Here is a 17,186-nt window from a genome sequence, read left to right on the forward strand (position 1 = left end):
TAGAATGAATGTATTTTGCATTGTAGGAACATGCATTTGGAGGACCAAGAATGGAATGCTGTGGTTTGAATGTGTCCCCAAAATTTATGTATTGAAAACTTAATCTCCAATGCAACACTATTGGGAGGTGGGGCCTCGTAAGAGGTGATTATGTCATGAAAGCTTGGCCTGAAGGAATGGATTAATGTCATTATCAAGGGAGTGAAATAGCTGTCACAAGAGTGGGTTTCTTTTAAAAGTGAGTTCAGCATATTTTGCTCTCTTGCTCTCACCTTCCCTTGCCCTTCCACCGTCTGCCATGAGATGATGCAGAATGAAGGAGTGCAGAGCGTCCATGGCCTCTCTGGGCTTGCTATCTTCCCAGCACCCTCAAATGTTCATCAACTTGGAAACTCTGAACTCTGTCCTTTTGGGTTTTTATGGTCACACCATTAAGTAGGTATGGCTGATTAAATCATTGACCTTCGGTGATCAACTCCATCTTCAGCCCCTCTTCACCTGCTTCCTTCAGGGAGATCAGAAGTGAGGGAGTGTGGCAGCTAGGGCTGAAAGCTCAGACCTTTTAATCATGTGGTTGTTTCTCCTGGCAACCACCTCCCATCCTGTGGTTATCCAGGAGTTTTACAAAAGTCATCTCATCAATGTTAACTCAGGTGTGGTGGAAAGCGGCCTGTTGTGAATAACAAAAGGCTCCTTTCTGTGCTTTATTGCTTTTATCCCTTAGGAAATTCCAAGAGTTTTAGAAGTTGTATATCAAGAACAAGATGAAGACCAACATACGGATGGTTCTCAGCTTACAGTGATTTGGCTTACTATTTTCTGACTTTGTGATGGTAGCAGAAGCAATACAAATTCAGTAGAAACCATATTTCCAATTTTGAATTTTGATATCTTCCTGGTCTAGTGATATTCAGTAAGATACTCTCTAGCAAGGCTGAGCAGTGGCAGCGAGCAGTAGTTCCCATTCAGCCACGTGCTCACTGGGCTAAACTGACACTTGGTATCGTCCTGAAGAACGCTATTGCTGCTGACCCATAAACAAGTGTCCGTGTTCCAGTGCCTTCTATCAGCTCTTCTTAAGCCTCACTGGAAGAGAGAGAAATTGATGACCCTGTGGCTGTAGCACCCCCATCATTCAAAAATTAATTTTAGTTCAATTCTTCAAACATATTTCAGGCCCAGTGTGCTTTCAGCTGTATGTGCTACTGGTGGGTACTCATACAACCATTCTGTTTTTCACTTTCAGTACAATATTCAATAAATGACATGAGATATTCAACATTTCATTCTAAAATAGGCTTTGTGGTAGGTTATTTTGCCCAACTTTAAGTTAATGTAAGTGTTCTGTGCATGTTTAAGGTAGGCTAGGCTTATCTATGATGTTAAATAGATTAGCATATTACATGCATTTTTGATTTACAGTATTTTCAACTTATCAAGTTATTTCAATAAATCAGATTTATTGGGATATAACTCCATTGTAAGTCAAGGAGCATTTGTACATAGTTCTTACTATACCACTATATCACATTTGCCCATGGCTTGGACTTATGTAAATGGTTACCATTAGAAGCACAATAAAATTTCATTGATTTTTAGATGTATTGGCCTTGACATTCATGATGGTACAATGATATCTGAAGGGCTGTTCCATTGTCACAAGTGAATTCCTATTTACAGACCCTTTGAATCCACCAACAAAAAGTGTATTAAAAGATCAATGAATATGTATGTGTTGAATATCTACTGCATGCCTGGCTATGCTCATAGCCTTCAAGAGCCACAACAATTCCTGAAACAAAATCATATTCCCATTTAACATATCAGCCAACTGACCCTCTTGAATGGTTAATCAAATTTGCCCAGCATTACCCAGACTTTAAGTGATGATGCCAAAATTTAAAACCTCGTTTTCTAACTGAGAGGAAAATAAACAGATAAACAGAGAAGAAAATGTAAATCACAGACGAATTGGATACTTGAAGTGCGTATCAGAAATAGGTACAGTCTTTAATTGTGTGGAAAATGTAAATTGCTACTAAAGATAGAACTTCCAAATTAAAGAAAGTGGAAATCGAGTCTGCCATATATTGTCTTTTGAGTGCTGTGAACAGCTTTTAATATCCAGTGTTAAATGTCTCAGCAATAGTCTTTTATGTCTGATGAATTGTCTAAGAGGTTTTGCAGGTCTGTCAGGGTTTGTGCTTTCATATAACACAAAGTTTTCCAAGCTGACTCCAGCCTGTAATTTGTTCTAAGTGTATCTTTTCTTCACATGGTTTGGTTGAGCCATAAAAAAATTCAGAGGAAGCAACATAGTGTGCACGCCTGGATTCTACTTGTAGAATAAATTGATTTATGCAAAATCACTTAATCACCATCACATGGGATCAAAAGAGGAGTGAACTGGCCACATTCCTTAGGTCAAAATAGTTGAAATTACATAGCAAGCCCGAGGACTTATAATAATGATAACTTACATTTGTATAATGAACACTAATATCCTGAAATCTTACACTTATATTAATCTCCCTTTTTAAGTATGACCACATTACCATTAAGCACTTGTTCTGTCCATTTTATTGTCAAGGAACAACCAGGTATGGAAGCTAGTCTCAACAGAGGGCCCCCCTGTGAACCACGCCTCCAATTATTCTGCCTCTTTTGTGGTCTTTTCCCACACTGAATCTGGGCCGGCCTTGTTGAAACATTAAATGTGACAGTAGTTTCACTATGTAACATTTGCAACTTTTGACTTGGTTTCTTGGAACATTCTGGGGAAAGCCAGCTACCATATAAAAAGTTCCACCAATAACTCTAAGTCGGCCATGCTGTGAGGAAACCCAAGTTGGCCACATGGAGGTGTTACAGTTATCCCAACATGAGATTAAAGAAGCCATCTTGGCCATCCAGATGAGGTTAGTCTTCAGATGACTACAGTCCTAGCCACCACCTGACTACAACCAGGTAAGCCCCCAAGCAAGACTTCCTCAGATGTTTCCAATTTACCCACAGAACCATAAGAGGTAATAGATTGTTTCTTTATACACTAAATTTTGGAGTGGTTTGTTATATAGCCTTAGGTAACTGGAACACCCGGTATGTTTAGCTATTATTGTTTTTCCTGCGGTACCAAAAACACTACTAAATGAGGAGCATAATTTCAATCAAGCCTCAGCTGGGTATCTGCTTTATGCAGAGAACTGTGTGGTGCATTTTTCTCCACAGTAAGCAACAGACCTTCACTTGGAGAGCAAGGGATTAGACAACAGATACGCAGTGTGATAGATATTATGAAGTAGTTCTGAGTTCTCCCTTGGATTCTGCTGCTACCTACATTACTTTACTCCTCCAGATCTCAAATCCTTCTATAAAAAAAGAAGTTTGGCTAAAATAACCGGTATGTTCCCTTTCAACTCTATCAGCTGATGGAGCCGCAGTTGTGTGTATGTGCTTTTTGTTTTTTGTTTTTTTTATCTCAAAGGATATAATTAAAATTTGACAATTGTCATCTCTGAATAATCTTGCTGTAAGGCTCTGGTTAATATACAACGGAAATGCATTCCTTGGGTAACAAAAATCCATACATTTCGTTTGTTTTCAAGGGAGCATACAGAAAAGTGAGCATGAGGCAAGATGAATAGACTAGATAATAGAATTACACTTTGAATTAATTACCTATTACCTAACAAATTACTACAAACTTAGCAGCTTAAACCAATATACACCTCTTCTCTCAACTTCCCTATGATAGGAGTCCAATCACATCCTACCTCAGCTGTGGCCTTCCCAAACAGCAATCAAGATTTCAGACAGATGACTTTCTTATCCAGAGCTTGGGGCCCTCTTTCAAGCTCACATGTTGTTGAAAAAATTTAGTCTTTGAAACTGGAATATTGAGATCTTTGCTTTCTTGTTGGATATTGGCTGGGGACACTCTCAGCTACTACTGGACACTGCAGTCCCTTGCTACATGGCCCTCTCAAAGGCCTCTCACAGCATGGCAGGTGATGCCTTCAAAGCCAGTAGAAGAATCTCCCCAGTGTGCTAAGTTGGAGTCTTACATAACATAATGTCATTATAGCCCATCACCTTTGCCATATAAAGTACTCTAACCAAGAGAGTAAGTGACTCATCTTATTTATAACTTCTGCTCATATTCAAGGTGAGGAGTCTATGCAGGGTTTGTACACAAGTGGGTGGAAACCAAGGGAGCCATTCTAGAATTCTTCCTGCCACAGCCTTTTTTGCTGATATTTATATTGTTTCTGGTCTCTATCTTTGCCTTCTTTGTGTTCTAGCTCTTTTTATGAACAAATATGTTGTAGAAGAGATTCTCTTTTGCATTGACAGCATTATAACCTAGAGGTAAAGCATTTTATTTATGAAGAGAACACGCAGGAGATAAATCTGGCTCTACTATTTACTAGCCATGTGACCTTAGGCAAATTACTTAATGTCTCTGTGCTTTGGTTCCCCATCCATATATAAAAGAAGCGAAACAGTAGCATTTGTCTCATAGGTTGATATGAAGATTAAATGAGATAATACCTAGGTTTTAATAAACACATGAGTGTTATTCCTTTACTTTCTGTCGAAGATGATACCAGCCATGAGAGCTAACTAGGAATTAGAAAGACTCACTTTTACATATTTGGAGAGTTTATGAAATTGTGATCTCTTATATGTCCATTGTCCATTTTCCATAAATTGTTCATAGAATCTCTGTGAAGAAGGTATAATTATCCCTATTTTACAGAAAGGTACTGGAAGTTCAGAGAAGTTAAGGAAATTGCCCAAGGTCACATAGCTGTGAAAAAGGCTGAGAGATAAACTTCTAAATTCATGTCTTCAGAATCCGAGGTCAGAGCTCTTTTCAGTACGCCAACATGAGAAAGTGGTATTAGACCTGTTCATTATGGCACTGTGTGGTAGAACTCAGATGCATGAGAGAAAGCTGGGGGATGTAGGTTGAGGTACAGTAAGTATGAATTTCAGTAGCCAGTTTGGAGATATAATGGGTTACCTTGGAGAACTATCCATTGGTTCAATATTCAAGAAGAGGTCATATAGTAAGGCATAGTGAAAAGAGCTTGGGTATTAGGGTGATCTGTTCGATTAATAAATATTTATAGCTCCTATGTCAAGTATTGTTACTATTTGATGTGGATCTAATGGTAAACAAACACAGGAAGCTTGAATTGATTATTTCCCCTGAGGTTTGTGAAGATTACATAAAACAGCTTATTTTAAAGTACCTACCAGTGTCTGGGCCAGAAAGGCTACTTCCAGGAGGCGGGCCAGATCATGAGGCTGGGATGTGGTAGAAGGGGCTTTCACATAAAACTGACAACTAGTCTAGAGTTACCCTTCAATCCACAAACAAGTATTAATACTCCTTACTTATCATGTACCAGGCACTGTGTTAAGTGCCAGAGGGTTGCAATCAAAAGAAAGAGACATCCATGTATTAGTTCTAAGTGGAATATTTATCAAACAATAGAAATACAAGATGTTGCTACATAAGATGGAGCAATACCTTCATATTTGTTGGGCCCAGAATTGTTTTATGAAGTTGAAATTTAAGTTTGATATTGATGCATTATACTATTTTGGTAGTCCGATAAGCTAATAAAAGAGCCTACTACTTGATAACAATTTCAGCCATTATTGAATTTAACACTTTGCTATTTGCTAGCCAATAAAATAGACTCATTCTCTGCTATATCTCATTTAATTGGAAGAATTCTAATAACTCCGTGGGTTGATCACGTTATACATGTAAAATACAGAGAGAAGAAAACATGCATGCAAGGTTAAGACTGTAGAGTGGATGGTCTAGAAGCAAAGTCTGAGGGGGGATTCCTGTTTTCTTGGGAAACAGATTTACTGAGAATAGGGTAGCAGAAGAAATGAGTAAGGTAATGTGGGAAAAGGATGAAGTTTCGGAAGAAATAAGTAAAAGTACAGTTTCAGGAGAAGTCTAGCCTCAGCCTGATCTCACGAGGAGCTCTGAGCATGAGTTGCACCAGAGGTTGTCCTGCCTGGAGGCAATGAGGGTGGACTGTTACCCTACTACCCCCATGCCCCATCCCACATGGGTCAGTCAATCATTAGTCATGCCCTAACCCTAGGAAAGCAGGGGAGTGGGGTGGACAACACTTCTCAGGCATCTTCAGGTAAGAAAACTCCTGCCAACTAAGAGAAATCCTTCAGAAAATAGTACAGAAGACAATCTTTGTGGCAGCTGGGGTTGAGAGCACTTCCCTGGTAAATGAGCTCTGGATGGAGCATTAACAGCAATAGCTACAGTCACATAGCTGGGAAGCAGAGGAGGAAAAAAGGCAGTGCATTTCTGCCGACTGGTTCAAAACCAGTTTTGGTCTGTCTCCTAAAGTCCCAAATGTTTTTAACCACTAAGTAACATATGCACTGGGTTTATAGTTTTTACCTACTTTATCTCATTGAATTGGAGTTTTCCCCCAACAGAGTACAGTACATATCTGCCCATTTTTATGGAGAAGGAAATGGAGGTTCTCAGAGTCTGAATCTAAGATCCCATGGTCAGTGATTGGTACAGCTAGGATGCACACCCAGGTCTTCTGGCTCTCTCTCTTTGCTGTTATCTAACTGAGAAATTTGGGCAAAATGGAGTAAAGGTCTTGACATCAGGGAGAACTAAAGCACCAAGGTGATTTTCTACATCAAAACACTTTAGTGAAGCAGCTAAATCTGATGATGTCCTCTTTAGCTTTGGCCTTCTCTCACTGTGTGCTGTTTGGAGAACTCTGTTATGTTGCTCTGGCCTTTAACTCAGGCTCAGTCTTCCGAAATGAGCTGCTGCCAGTTAGGAGCATGTTTTATCACGTCTCTGTTGCATCAAATCCCAGCCACTGCTTTGCTTGAAGGTAATCTTGACATCACCCTAACTGTCCAACTCCAAATCCTAGATGCCCATAATTTCCCTTACAGGCTCTGCCTAATAGACAGATGCATATGCTTTATATCTTCCTCCACTTACCCACAAATAGATGGACTGAAAAGGAGCAGAGACATCGGAGACAAAATTTCATTTGTAAGAAGTAATGGCTCTATCAACATGGGCAAGCCCTTTAATTTCTGAGTTTATTTTTCTGTAAAATTAGTAGCTCATTTTCTACTTCCTAGGGTTGTTATATAGGTTAGAAGCAATGTATTTAAAATACCCAGCACATGGCAGGTGTGCAACAAATGATAGCTATTTTTATGCAACAGATACACCTGCACAGGAGCCAAATTCACATGGGTGCCTGCTAAGTAAGCTTCCAACACTCCAGCCTTGGAAAGCAGTAGCTTCTCATTGAGTTTAACACATTTGACATGCCACTTAGACAAATCTCTTGCCTACCTCTACCCTCTACCCCCGGCCTCTCCCCGTGACCACTGTCTTCATGTCTCAAGCTTCCCTTGTTCAGAATGCCCTGCTCTGGTGACACTACTGCCATTCGTGCCCCAGCTTTATGGCAATTCCTCCATGAAGCCTTCCCACAGGAAGGTCAGGGTCTCTGTGGCCCACAAGTTAAGTGACCTGCCCTGACATGCGACCTCTGGGAAGATTCTCTATTTCTTAATATTTCTGAGAAATGACATTCTGGAGAGGGTCTCTGATATTTTTCACCTTCTTTTGTGATTTGTGATGTCAACATTTCCCATTTCTGGACTATTTCCCTGGAGTGAGCAAGAATCCTTTCTTCTGAAAAAAATGACTTGAAGTCAGGATTACTTTTTTATTTTTTTATTATTAATTTATCTTATTTTTTTTTTTTTGAGATGGAGTCTTGCTCTGTTGCCCAGGCTGGAGTGCAGTGGCATCATCTCGGCCCCCTGCAACCTCCACCTGCCAGGTTCAAGTGGTTCTCCTGCCTCAGCGTCCTGAGTGGCTGGGATTATAGGCACTCGCCACCATGCCTGGCAAATTTTTGTATTTTTAGTAGAGACGGGGTTTCACCATGTTGGTCAGGCTGGTCTTGAACTCCTGACCTCGTGATTCACCTGCCTTGGCCTCCCAAAGTGCTGGGATTACAGGTGTGAGCCACTACATCCGGCCAGGACCACTTTTTAAATCTCAGTTTCCTCTTCTCTGTAAGGGGGCTAGTTGATTTCTCTCAGGAATGTTGCTGAACTGAATGCCAAACCATGGAACACATTCCCCCACCCATTCTATACACAGCTAAATGTCTTTCCCTTTGTACTCCAAGACCCTCTGTACTTTTATTAAAGTCCAGAACAAACGGTTAATGACTACTGGTTCCTGTTGTATTTTCTTTTTATATTCTTGAGGACTCAATACCATGTTGAGCATGTGGTAGGGGATCAAAAAAGTAAAATTTTAATGAATAATGGTGACCTGTGACACCACCCCTGTAAGCAGCAGGCACGCTAGGCATCGGCCTCTCCTGCCCTCCATCTCCTTTCAGTTGGGTAAGCCTCCAAGCACAGAAGGAGTAAAGCACCCTGTGCTCAGAGGCATGTCACTTTTCCTAAACTTGCAAACCTTCAGGTTGTGAGCTGATAACCAAATGGTGTTAAAAGGATTTCATCCCTATCTGATTCCAGGAGGAAGGGAAAGGGAAGGGGCTGTTCTGACTCTGGAGTGTCAAGTGTGTGAATATTCCAAATCTAATAGCTGAGGCTTGGTTCAGTTGTTCTCACCTGCCTCTCTGGAAGGACCCACCTAGATCCCCCAGGCTGCTCCCGGGCCGGGGTGGTCTGGACAGGAGACCCACCCCTTCCACTGACACCTGTCTCTGTTAATGGAATTGGTAGAAGGCATGTTTTGGAGGGACTGGGTGCTATTAGGCTCCTGAGTCACTGCATTTTGGCCCTGTAAGGACAGCCCAGGGTCTACTACAGGGCCTCCTTTGAATTTGACAGTGCTTGGTGAGATCTAGCAATAAATACCTTGGGTAAGTCTGGAGTGGTGGTTTCTTACACAGTGTACCTTCCCAATGACTGGCTGGGGTTGTACCAAAAATGAATGGACAGATAGTGCCACTAGGACCTCTGATCCCTTGCTCATGGTAGACTCATTTGAACATTCCTTTAGCCACGACTCTGCACCCCCAAATGAAAACATATTGAATTTACATTCACTGATCATTTTACACTGGACCACCGCCTCCATCGACTATGCCAGTCCCAGCAGCTAGATTATATTCCATGTGCTGGTCCTGTCTTCCTCCACTCCTCCCCGCTGCCTCTTGCATCCACAGTTCATGCTTCAACCAGACCATCCCTGTCAGGGGACAGGAATTTACAGGCAGTTTGCAAAGAGCATCTTCTTCAGTCCGAGACTCATTGCAGTTTCTTTTCAGTCACCATATTCCTGAACAGGCTTGGAAACTTGACTTAACCTTGCTGGGCCCTCTTATTTCTTCAGCTCTTCAAGGAGTATGGTAAAAGCAAGATCCAACGATGTGCTGCAGAGGGAGGCTCTCTGCCTATTGAAAAGTACCATGTCCACCAGGGGCCTGCTGTAAATATTTCTGCTACTTCCTCTGGGGGAGATGATGGCTTAATGACAACTTTAATGGATTCTAAAGAGGAAGGCATCCTCTCTGCTCTCTGTTCATGATAAGGGGTGGGGCATAGGCCATGCTAAGGTCAGGTCAGGCTGGAGCTGCTGAAACGTACCAAGGTGACTCACTTCCCTGATAACACTGCTGAGAAAAATGCAGGCTTCTTCTTGCCCTTCCTGTATCTGGGACACACCTCTTAGGATGGAAGATATTTGGCACCTGGGAAGAAATGTCAAGTCAGGTCAGGAAGAACTGGCTCTGAGTCTGGGCTTTTCGTTTTGAGTTCAGAAAGAGTTGGGTAAAAACTAAATACATAAATAACCTGTGCTTTGGCTCTGAGTAGCCTCTGAGCCTGAGTTTATAGTCAGTGTGACCTTGGGCAAGTTTCTCATGTTCTCTGGGCCTAATTCCTCCTCTTTGAAATTTCTATAATAATATCTGCATCCTGGGGTTGCTTGGAGAAATTTCAATGAGTTCTTAAGTGTAGGAGATGATTAATAACATCCATTTCTGTCATTTTCCTGCGGTATAAACTATGTCAGGAAGCTGGTTTATTTTGCTTGTTTGTATTTTCTCTTTTACTGTAATGAATGTTTTATTTTTATTAAAATCCAATGGGTTTAATTCTGTAAAAGGCTGACTGCATGAAGAATGCATGAAAAAACTGAGGATAAGAAGGGTTTATGTGACCATCTCCAACAAGCTGGCTGCTCAGGGGCAGAAGTAAAACTGAACTCCAGCCACTCCTCTGGGGGCAGGTACAGTGGTTCTCTTAGGTGCTACCCTCAACTCTGCCCTTTCCTCTTTTTAACTTCAACACTTGGGAGCTTACTTTTTCTTTCACATTCAGGACTCCAAATTTAGAGTTGATTTTGAAACATACACATATTTATGTCTCAGTGCATGTGGAATATATGTCTATAATGCCAATGTGTCTTTCAGGAAGTAAGCAGACTTTCAGACTAAGCAAAAGACTACTACCCTTTTAGTCAGCCTTTCACAGAACCGACTGGATGAAGACACACATAGATTTCGCAGTTTCTCTTTTCTATTCTAATTGGCTTTCTGGAGGCCAGCTGCCACCTGGGGCAAAGTATCCAGGTCCAAGATCATTCTGAAGGCCAAGGGTTTAATCCTCTTTATTATAACTGCTGAGATCAGAAGCATGTGCAAATATTCTTTGAGGTCAAGATGGATCCCAAGAGACCTCTAGCCAGTCACTAACTGCTTCTCCATCCTGAATATTGCTTTGTTTACTTGAAGTTTACACGTGGGAATGGGTAAAACTGTGACCTCCAAAAATGACAAGGAATCGCCGAGGAGATAAATCTTACATTCCAAGTAAAAATAAATCTGATGATCACAATGAGACATTAAAAATTAAAAAGAGCAATGCAGAAAGGAGAGGGGAGAGAGAGGATTATAATAGCCATGAAAAACATGTTTTTTTAAGTAACAAAAGAATTTAGATTTTGCAATGATTGCAACACAGACAGCTATTTTGAGTTGGGGGCAAGTTAATTATATTCAAAAAAAGATAGCGTCTCCAGAAAAAATCTTTTTTTTTTTTTTCAGTGAAATAGTTTAGTTCCTTCATATAGAGACATATTACACAATGTTAACAACCATGAAAAACAATACAAAATGCCCTCCATTTAACAAGTAGAAAAATATAACTAGTATATATGGCAATTGTGAATCTAATACTGTACAGAAGTACTTTATGGATTTTACAAATAAATTATACCTTAAATGCTTTTTTAAAATTCTTTTTCCCCTCAGATGTACACCAGAACTTACAGTAGGAAAGTTTCTGAGCTTAGCTTATTGCAAATCAGTGCCAGTCAAATGTTCTGCCAACAAGCTCGAAGAATTTCTTATTTGGCTCATGAAAATATTCGTGCAGTTTATTGAGTAGTTTGGGATCGACTTGGGGGTGCGCCCGGCCTTTGGACTCATGTAAGCAGCGGTCCCGGCCGCTGTCCCGCAGGCAGTAAAAGCCCTTGGTTTTGTTAAAGTAGAAGTTCGAAGCATTGATCTGCGGCGACAGCTTTAGGAATCTCTCGACCTTTTGGATCTCAGGGAAAGGGTCCCTGATGAGGCGGTCGCCGTCCACAATGTGGATGTGGCGCAGCGGGAAGAAGCGCAGCCAGTTCTGCATGTGCACGTGGTAGAGGCTGCGGTTGAGGGCCTTGTAGTCCACATTGAGCCTGCCGTCGCGCACCAGGAACTCCTCGATGGACGGGTAGGGCTTGCGCTTCTGCATGTGGTTGTAGAACACTTGGGTGTAGTCAGATAGCACGCGCTCCGACGGGTCTCGCAGGATGAGCAGCAGCCGGATGGACGGGTTCATGCTGTAGACTCGCTCAGGCACTTTGGGCGACGTGAAATACGCGGGGGTCTTCTCCACTGTGAGCTGGTGTGGCCAGGAGAAGGGCATCTGGCTGAGGTACCAGCCCAAGCCGTGGCTGTAATGCTCCTCCCAGTCGAAGAAGTGGACCTCGTTCTCCGCGGCCGCCACGTCGGGGTGCAGGCTGAGCATCTCCAGCAGTGCGCGCGTGCCGCCCTTGCGCACGCCGATGATGATGGTCTGCGGCAACTGCTGGGCAGAGCCGTTTGGGGCCACGCCATCGCGGACGTCATCCTGGAGGGTCCCCGCTTTCCGCAGAAGCTCCTGCTGGCCTAGCTCGGCGGGGCGGGAAGGCACTAGCTGGGGCTGGGCCACCAGCAGCACCGCGCCCAGGAGCAGCGCGGCCATGCTGGACACCACGGTGGCTTCACTGGGCCGCGCGCCGCTGGGTCATGAAGTGCCACAGCAGGGAAGCCTCCTAGTCAGTGGCACATGGGCGTTTCAGGCCTTCAATTACTAGGGAACAAAAAGGGAAGATATTAACATATAACAAATACAGGGATAATTCAACTAACAACTCTGTAGCCACTCTGTAGTGAGGCCTATATTCACCTCCCCAGGACTCTCCGTTTCTTATCCTATACAGGAGCCGATGGCAAACATTTTCTGCAAAAGTCCAGAGAATAAGTATTTTAGGCTTTAGGGGACATACTTTCTGCCAACTCCAACTCCAACCGCGCTATTATAGATGAAATGCAGCCATAGACAACACACAAGGGAATGGGTGTGGTTGTGTTCCAAGAACACTCTGTTTATGGGCACTGAGTGAATTTCATATAATTTTCACGTGTCATTAAATATTATTTTCCTTTTTACTATTGTTATTTTTTGCAATCATTTATATGTTTAGCTGGCTGCATACAACCAGGCCAGGTTTGCCTCCCTAGTCAGAGCATGCTAACCCTTGCTATAAAGGAAAGGGTTGGGAAGACCCTTTGGAACTCAGCAAAAATCAATAAAATATCTACTACTCACCAGTCCCTGGCAAAGGGGCAGGTGATACAGAAGCAGGCTTTGTTCCTGCTCCCACTCTTCCAGCCAGGGGCTCCTAATCTAACAGAGCATGTGAATTATATGAAAGATTGCATGATTAGTCCCATTTCTTCACCTTGTGTCCAACTCTTGAATTGGCCTTGCCACTAGCATATGAGCAGATGTGACAACGTATCAGTCCACAGCCTGGCTGCAAGAGGCCTTGTGTGTTTTTGCTCACCCTCTTTCACTCTTGGCTTTGCCATGAGAAGAATATGCCCTGGCAAGCCCATGGTCCCAGAGGGAGGATGAAAGACACACAGAGCCATCCCAGCTCATGAGTGAAGATGCATGATTGTGGTTTTAAGCCCCTGAGTTTTGGAGTGGTTTGTATTGCAGCGGGAAATTGGCAAAAGTTAATTGATGCAGCCTGACTGTAGGCATCAGGGAGATATATGTTATGATTGTAATTTTGGTAGGGTACTATGAAGACACATGTTCATTCATTTTGCCTAAAATAATTGGGGATGGTTTCACAGTGGAGGAAACATTTGAAATAGGCCTGGAGGGATAAACAAGTGAAATTACTACAAAGTGCAAAAAAGCCTTCATTTGTACAAAGCTTTACTGTTGATAATGTGGTCTCATACTATGTTCAGCTATTGTCACTACAACCCTACACTGTAAGGTAGGAAGGCAAGGCAGATGTCACCGCCATTTTTTTTTTATGGAGTTTTGCTCTTGTTGCTCAGGCTGGAGTGCAATGGTGTGATCTCAGCTCACCGCAACCTCCGCCTCCCCGGTTCAAGTAATTCTCCTGCCTCAGTCTCCCGAGTAGCTGAGATTACAGGCATGTGCCACCACGCCCAGCTAATTTTGTATTTTTAATAGAGATGGGCTTTCTCTATGTTGGTCAGGCTGGTCTCAAAATCCCACCCTCAGGTGATCTGCCTGCCTCGGCCTCCCAAAGTGCTGGGATTACAGGCATGAGCCACCGCGCCTGGCCTGTCACCACCATTTTATAGAGGGTAGTCTTGTCTAAGGACACAATTCTATTAGTCTATTTCAAAATTTAGAGCCCAAATTGAAAACTCTAAACTCAGTGTTCTTTATCCACAAACCACATCTTTTCCACAAAACTTCTCCTCTTTACCTATTTAAGATTTATAACATTTAGGCAGTAAAGGACACAGGAACTGCTGGCCTAGATGCTGTGGGGTTCCACAAGACAGCAGTCCAGGGTTTATGTTTTCAAGGAGCTGATACTCATCAGTCTGTGTTTCACGCTATCCCCTAAAGAGGAGATTAGTTGCTTTCACTTGAGTCATCTCTGTTAAAACACATTAAGGGAAGCGTAAGAGACAGGCCTCGCTTGGGGACTGAGGGATTTACAAAGCTAGTAAAAATATTCTCCATCAAGAGGACTCATCATCTTTTGTACGGTAGTTTCAAAATCTACTTCATTAGTTTAAAACTTGTCCAGAGTGAATAAAGGAAGAACAAATTCCAGGACATCCATTTTTATGATCAACCACCTAATCTACCTTTCTCAGATATTGTTATCTTCTTTGAAAAACATATTAAAGAGCAAGTAATCAAATAGATGGAAGGTTTTAGAGAACCACAGTGCACTGGAGAAGGGACCTGAGAGATCAGTGATGTAACTCTTTAAGAAAAAATCAAGAATGCTTTAGAAAGGATAGCCAAGAACGATGAGGTTTCAGGTTGGTTCTACCGATTGGTGAACTCAATTTAACAAGCCAATTTTTTTAGTCAACTGATGGTTTCAGGGTGTTTCAGCTGAATTTCATTTCCTTCTCAAGTCACCTATGTGGTTCGACCAAATGTACCAATTGTGCTTGGCTCTTACATGTTTGAGATGTGAGAATGTATGCAATTGTATGTGCATGCTTGAGTGTGTCTGTATGTGTATGCATGCATGTGTGTGTGTGTGTGCAGGTATAACAGGTAGGTCAAGTGAGAGAGGGACTAACTACTACCCTTTAGAGAGCTATACTGTGTGTTGGTCACTGCTATCACCATCTTATAGTTCCATGTTCAGACTCAGGGAACAACACATTCATATTATTTGATACCTAAGTGTAGAGGCAGAGGCCAGATCTGAAATTCATATTATCTGACTGTTTTTGCTCCTTCCACTCTAACCTGAGGCATCCTGGTTAGTGTAGTGTACATCTGAGGTTTCTTTCCTGAAGGGGAATTACCAGCAGACAGTAGAGAAGAAACTAAATACAGTTTGTCCTTTATGAAAGAAAATAACAACAACGTTTTGGGAAGTTAAGTAGCTTATAAGCTCCTTGTTTGTATTTTAATCCTTTCTAAAAATGTATTTACTTGTGTCTAGACCTTTTTCATTCAAAAATATTTGAGGCTAATAGAGAAAGAAATTAGCTAATGTCTTATATACACATATGCAAGTATATACGCACACATATACATACACACATACTATATATAGCATATATATCATGTGTATACCCCATGTGTATCTTTTATGTGTATGTGTAAAAATGTGTATAAGTACATATGTGTTTGTGTGTGTAAATGTATGCACACATATATTCATATCTAAATATAGTATAACCTGTTTTATATTACATACACACTGTGGGCATTGGGAGCCAACTTCCTCTTGTGGTTTTGTAATTTGGACTTCCCAGTGGCACAGAAAGGATTTCTGGTCCTTGTTGTAACACTCTCAGAAACAAAAAGATTCCCAAGCTCAGGTGAAACTGTAAGCCATTCCTGTGTGCCACCTTGATCTTGACAATGAAGTTATAAACATCAGGGAAGAAGGGAGTCACTTAGTCCCTGCCTTTCACACCCCAAGATGACTTGCCCAGTGTCACATAGTAAATCTGTTCCTAGGACTTTTGGCTCCAGAAGTCCAGTTCTGTAGTCTAGTTGCTGTTACTACTGTCTTCCGAGTAAGTGGTTGTAATGTAAAATAATGACAATATTTTTGGGATTCCATAGAAGAAAAACCCAACAAAATCTACCCAGCAATGACAACTCCCTGGCCACCAACTTCCAGTGTCAGCTGACACACAGGATATGTGCAGTACAGGGTCAAACTTGCTCATTTGTTCTGTTCAGTAGAAGGGTCCAAATGAATTGCACAGGCCCTGGAGTCAGGATTCCTGTCTCTAGTTTGGACCTTGGTCAAAGTGACTTAACCTCTCTTAGCTTCAGTTTCCTCATCTGTAAAATGGTAATAATTCCACCTGCTTCAAATGATTACTTGGAGACTGAAATGAAACAATGTGTGTCAGGACTGTCCAATACAAAGATATTATGTATAACATATGCATTCAGACATTTTAAAACATATATTCTACATAGCTTAATAGATCTAAAGTGTTATTACTCTAACCTATAATCACTATATAATTTTTCTTTTTTGAGACAGAGTCTTTCTCTGTCGCCCAGGCTGGAGTGCAGTGGCATGATCTCAGCTCACTGTGACCTCTGCAATCTGGGTTCAAGTAGTTCTTGTGCCTCAGCCTCCCAAGTAGCTGGGACCACAGGTGTGTGCCACCACAGCTGGCTAATTTTTGTATTATAATTTTAGTAGAGATGGGGTTTCGCCATGTTGGTCAGACTGGTCTCGAACTCCTGACCTCAAGTGATCCACCTGTTTCGGTCTCCCAAAGTGCTTGGATTCCAGGTGTGAACCACCATACCTGGCCTAATCACTATATAAAATTAATGAAATATTTTGCATTTTTTTCTACCCAGTCTTCAAAATCCAAGTGCGTATATATTTTCCGTGTAGCACATCTCAAGGACACATATGGCTGGTGGCAATTGAGTTAGAGAGCACAGAGATAGATAGCACTGGGCATGTTTGCAATTCTTAATCTGAGAAGTCTTTAAGTGTGGAACACACTCTCCTGAAAGCAAGATTCTCTAGGCACTCACAGATTAGGAGCTTCCCGAACAGGAGAAGAACCAGGAAGGCAGGTTTGAACCTGCAGGCAGCACAAAGGCAAATTCGATCTTCTCCCTCAAGAAACAAACCAGGTAAAAGTAAACAAATGGGACCTTTTGACAGTTGAAGCACTTGGCTGATGTGGGCATGGATACAGAATTCTCTATAGCACCTGGAGCTGAGGCCACATCCTTGGCAAAAGCAATGATTGCAGCTCCCATCTGCAGCAATTGCTACTGAGCAGGCACTAGACTGGCAACTTTCCACACAGGGCTTGCTGTAATCCTCACTTCAA

At 42.0% G+C, this 17,186-nt stretch overlaps 1 protein-coding gene across 1 annotated transcript in view; it reads right to left on the reverse strand.

The window, feature by feature from the left end:
- Positions 1 to 5,379: 5,379 nt before the first annotated feature.
- The window catches only part of HS3ST1 (heparan sulfate-glucosamine 3-sulfotransferase 1), a 35,892-nt gene continuing 24,085 nt past the window's right edge, over positions 5,380 to 17,186 (reverse strand). The window contains exon 2 of the mRNA XM_003826786.5: positions 5,380 to 12,423. Coding sequence (XP_003826834.1) covers positions 11,392 to 12,315 — 924 coding nt within the window. The 5' untranslated portion in view covers positions 12,316 to 12,423 and the 3' untranslated portion in view covers positions 5,380 to 11,391. The remainder of the gene's footprint in view (positions 12,424 to 17,186) is intronic.

The sequence above is a fragment of the Pan paniscus genome, chromosome 3 (genome assembly GCF_029289425.2).
Source record: "Pan paniscus chromosome 3, NHGRI_mPanPan1-v2.0_pri, whole genome shotgun sequence".
NCBI classification, from domain to species: Eukaryota; Metazoa; Chordata; class Mammalia; order Primates; family Hominidae; genus Pan; species Pan paniscus.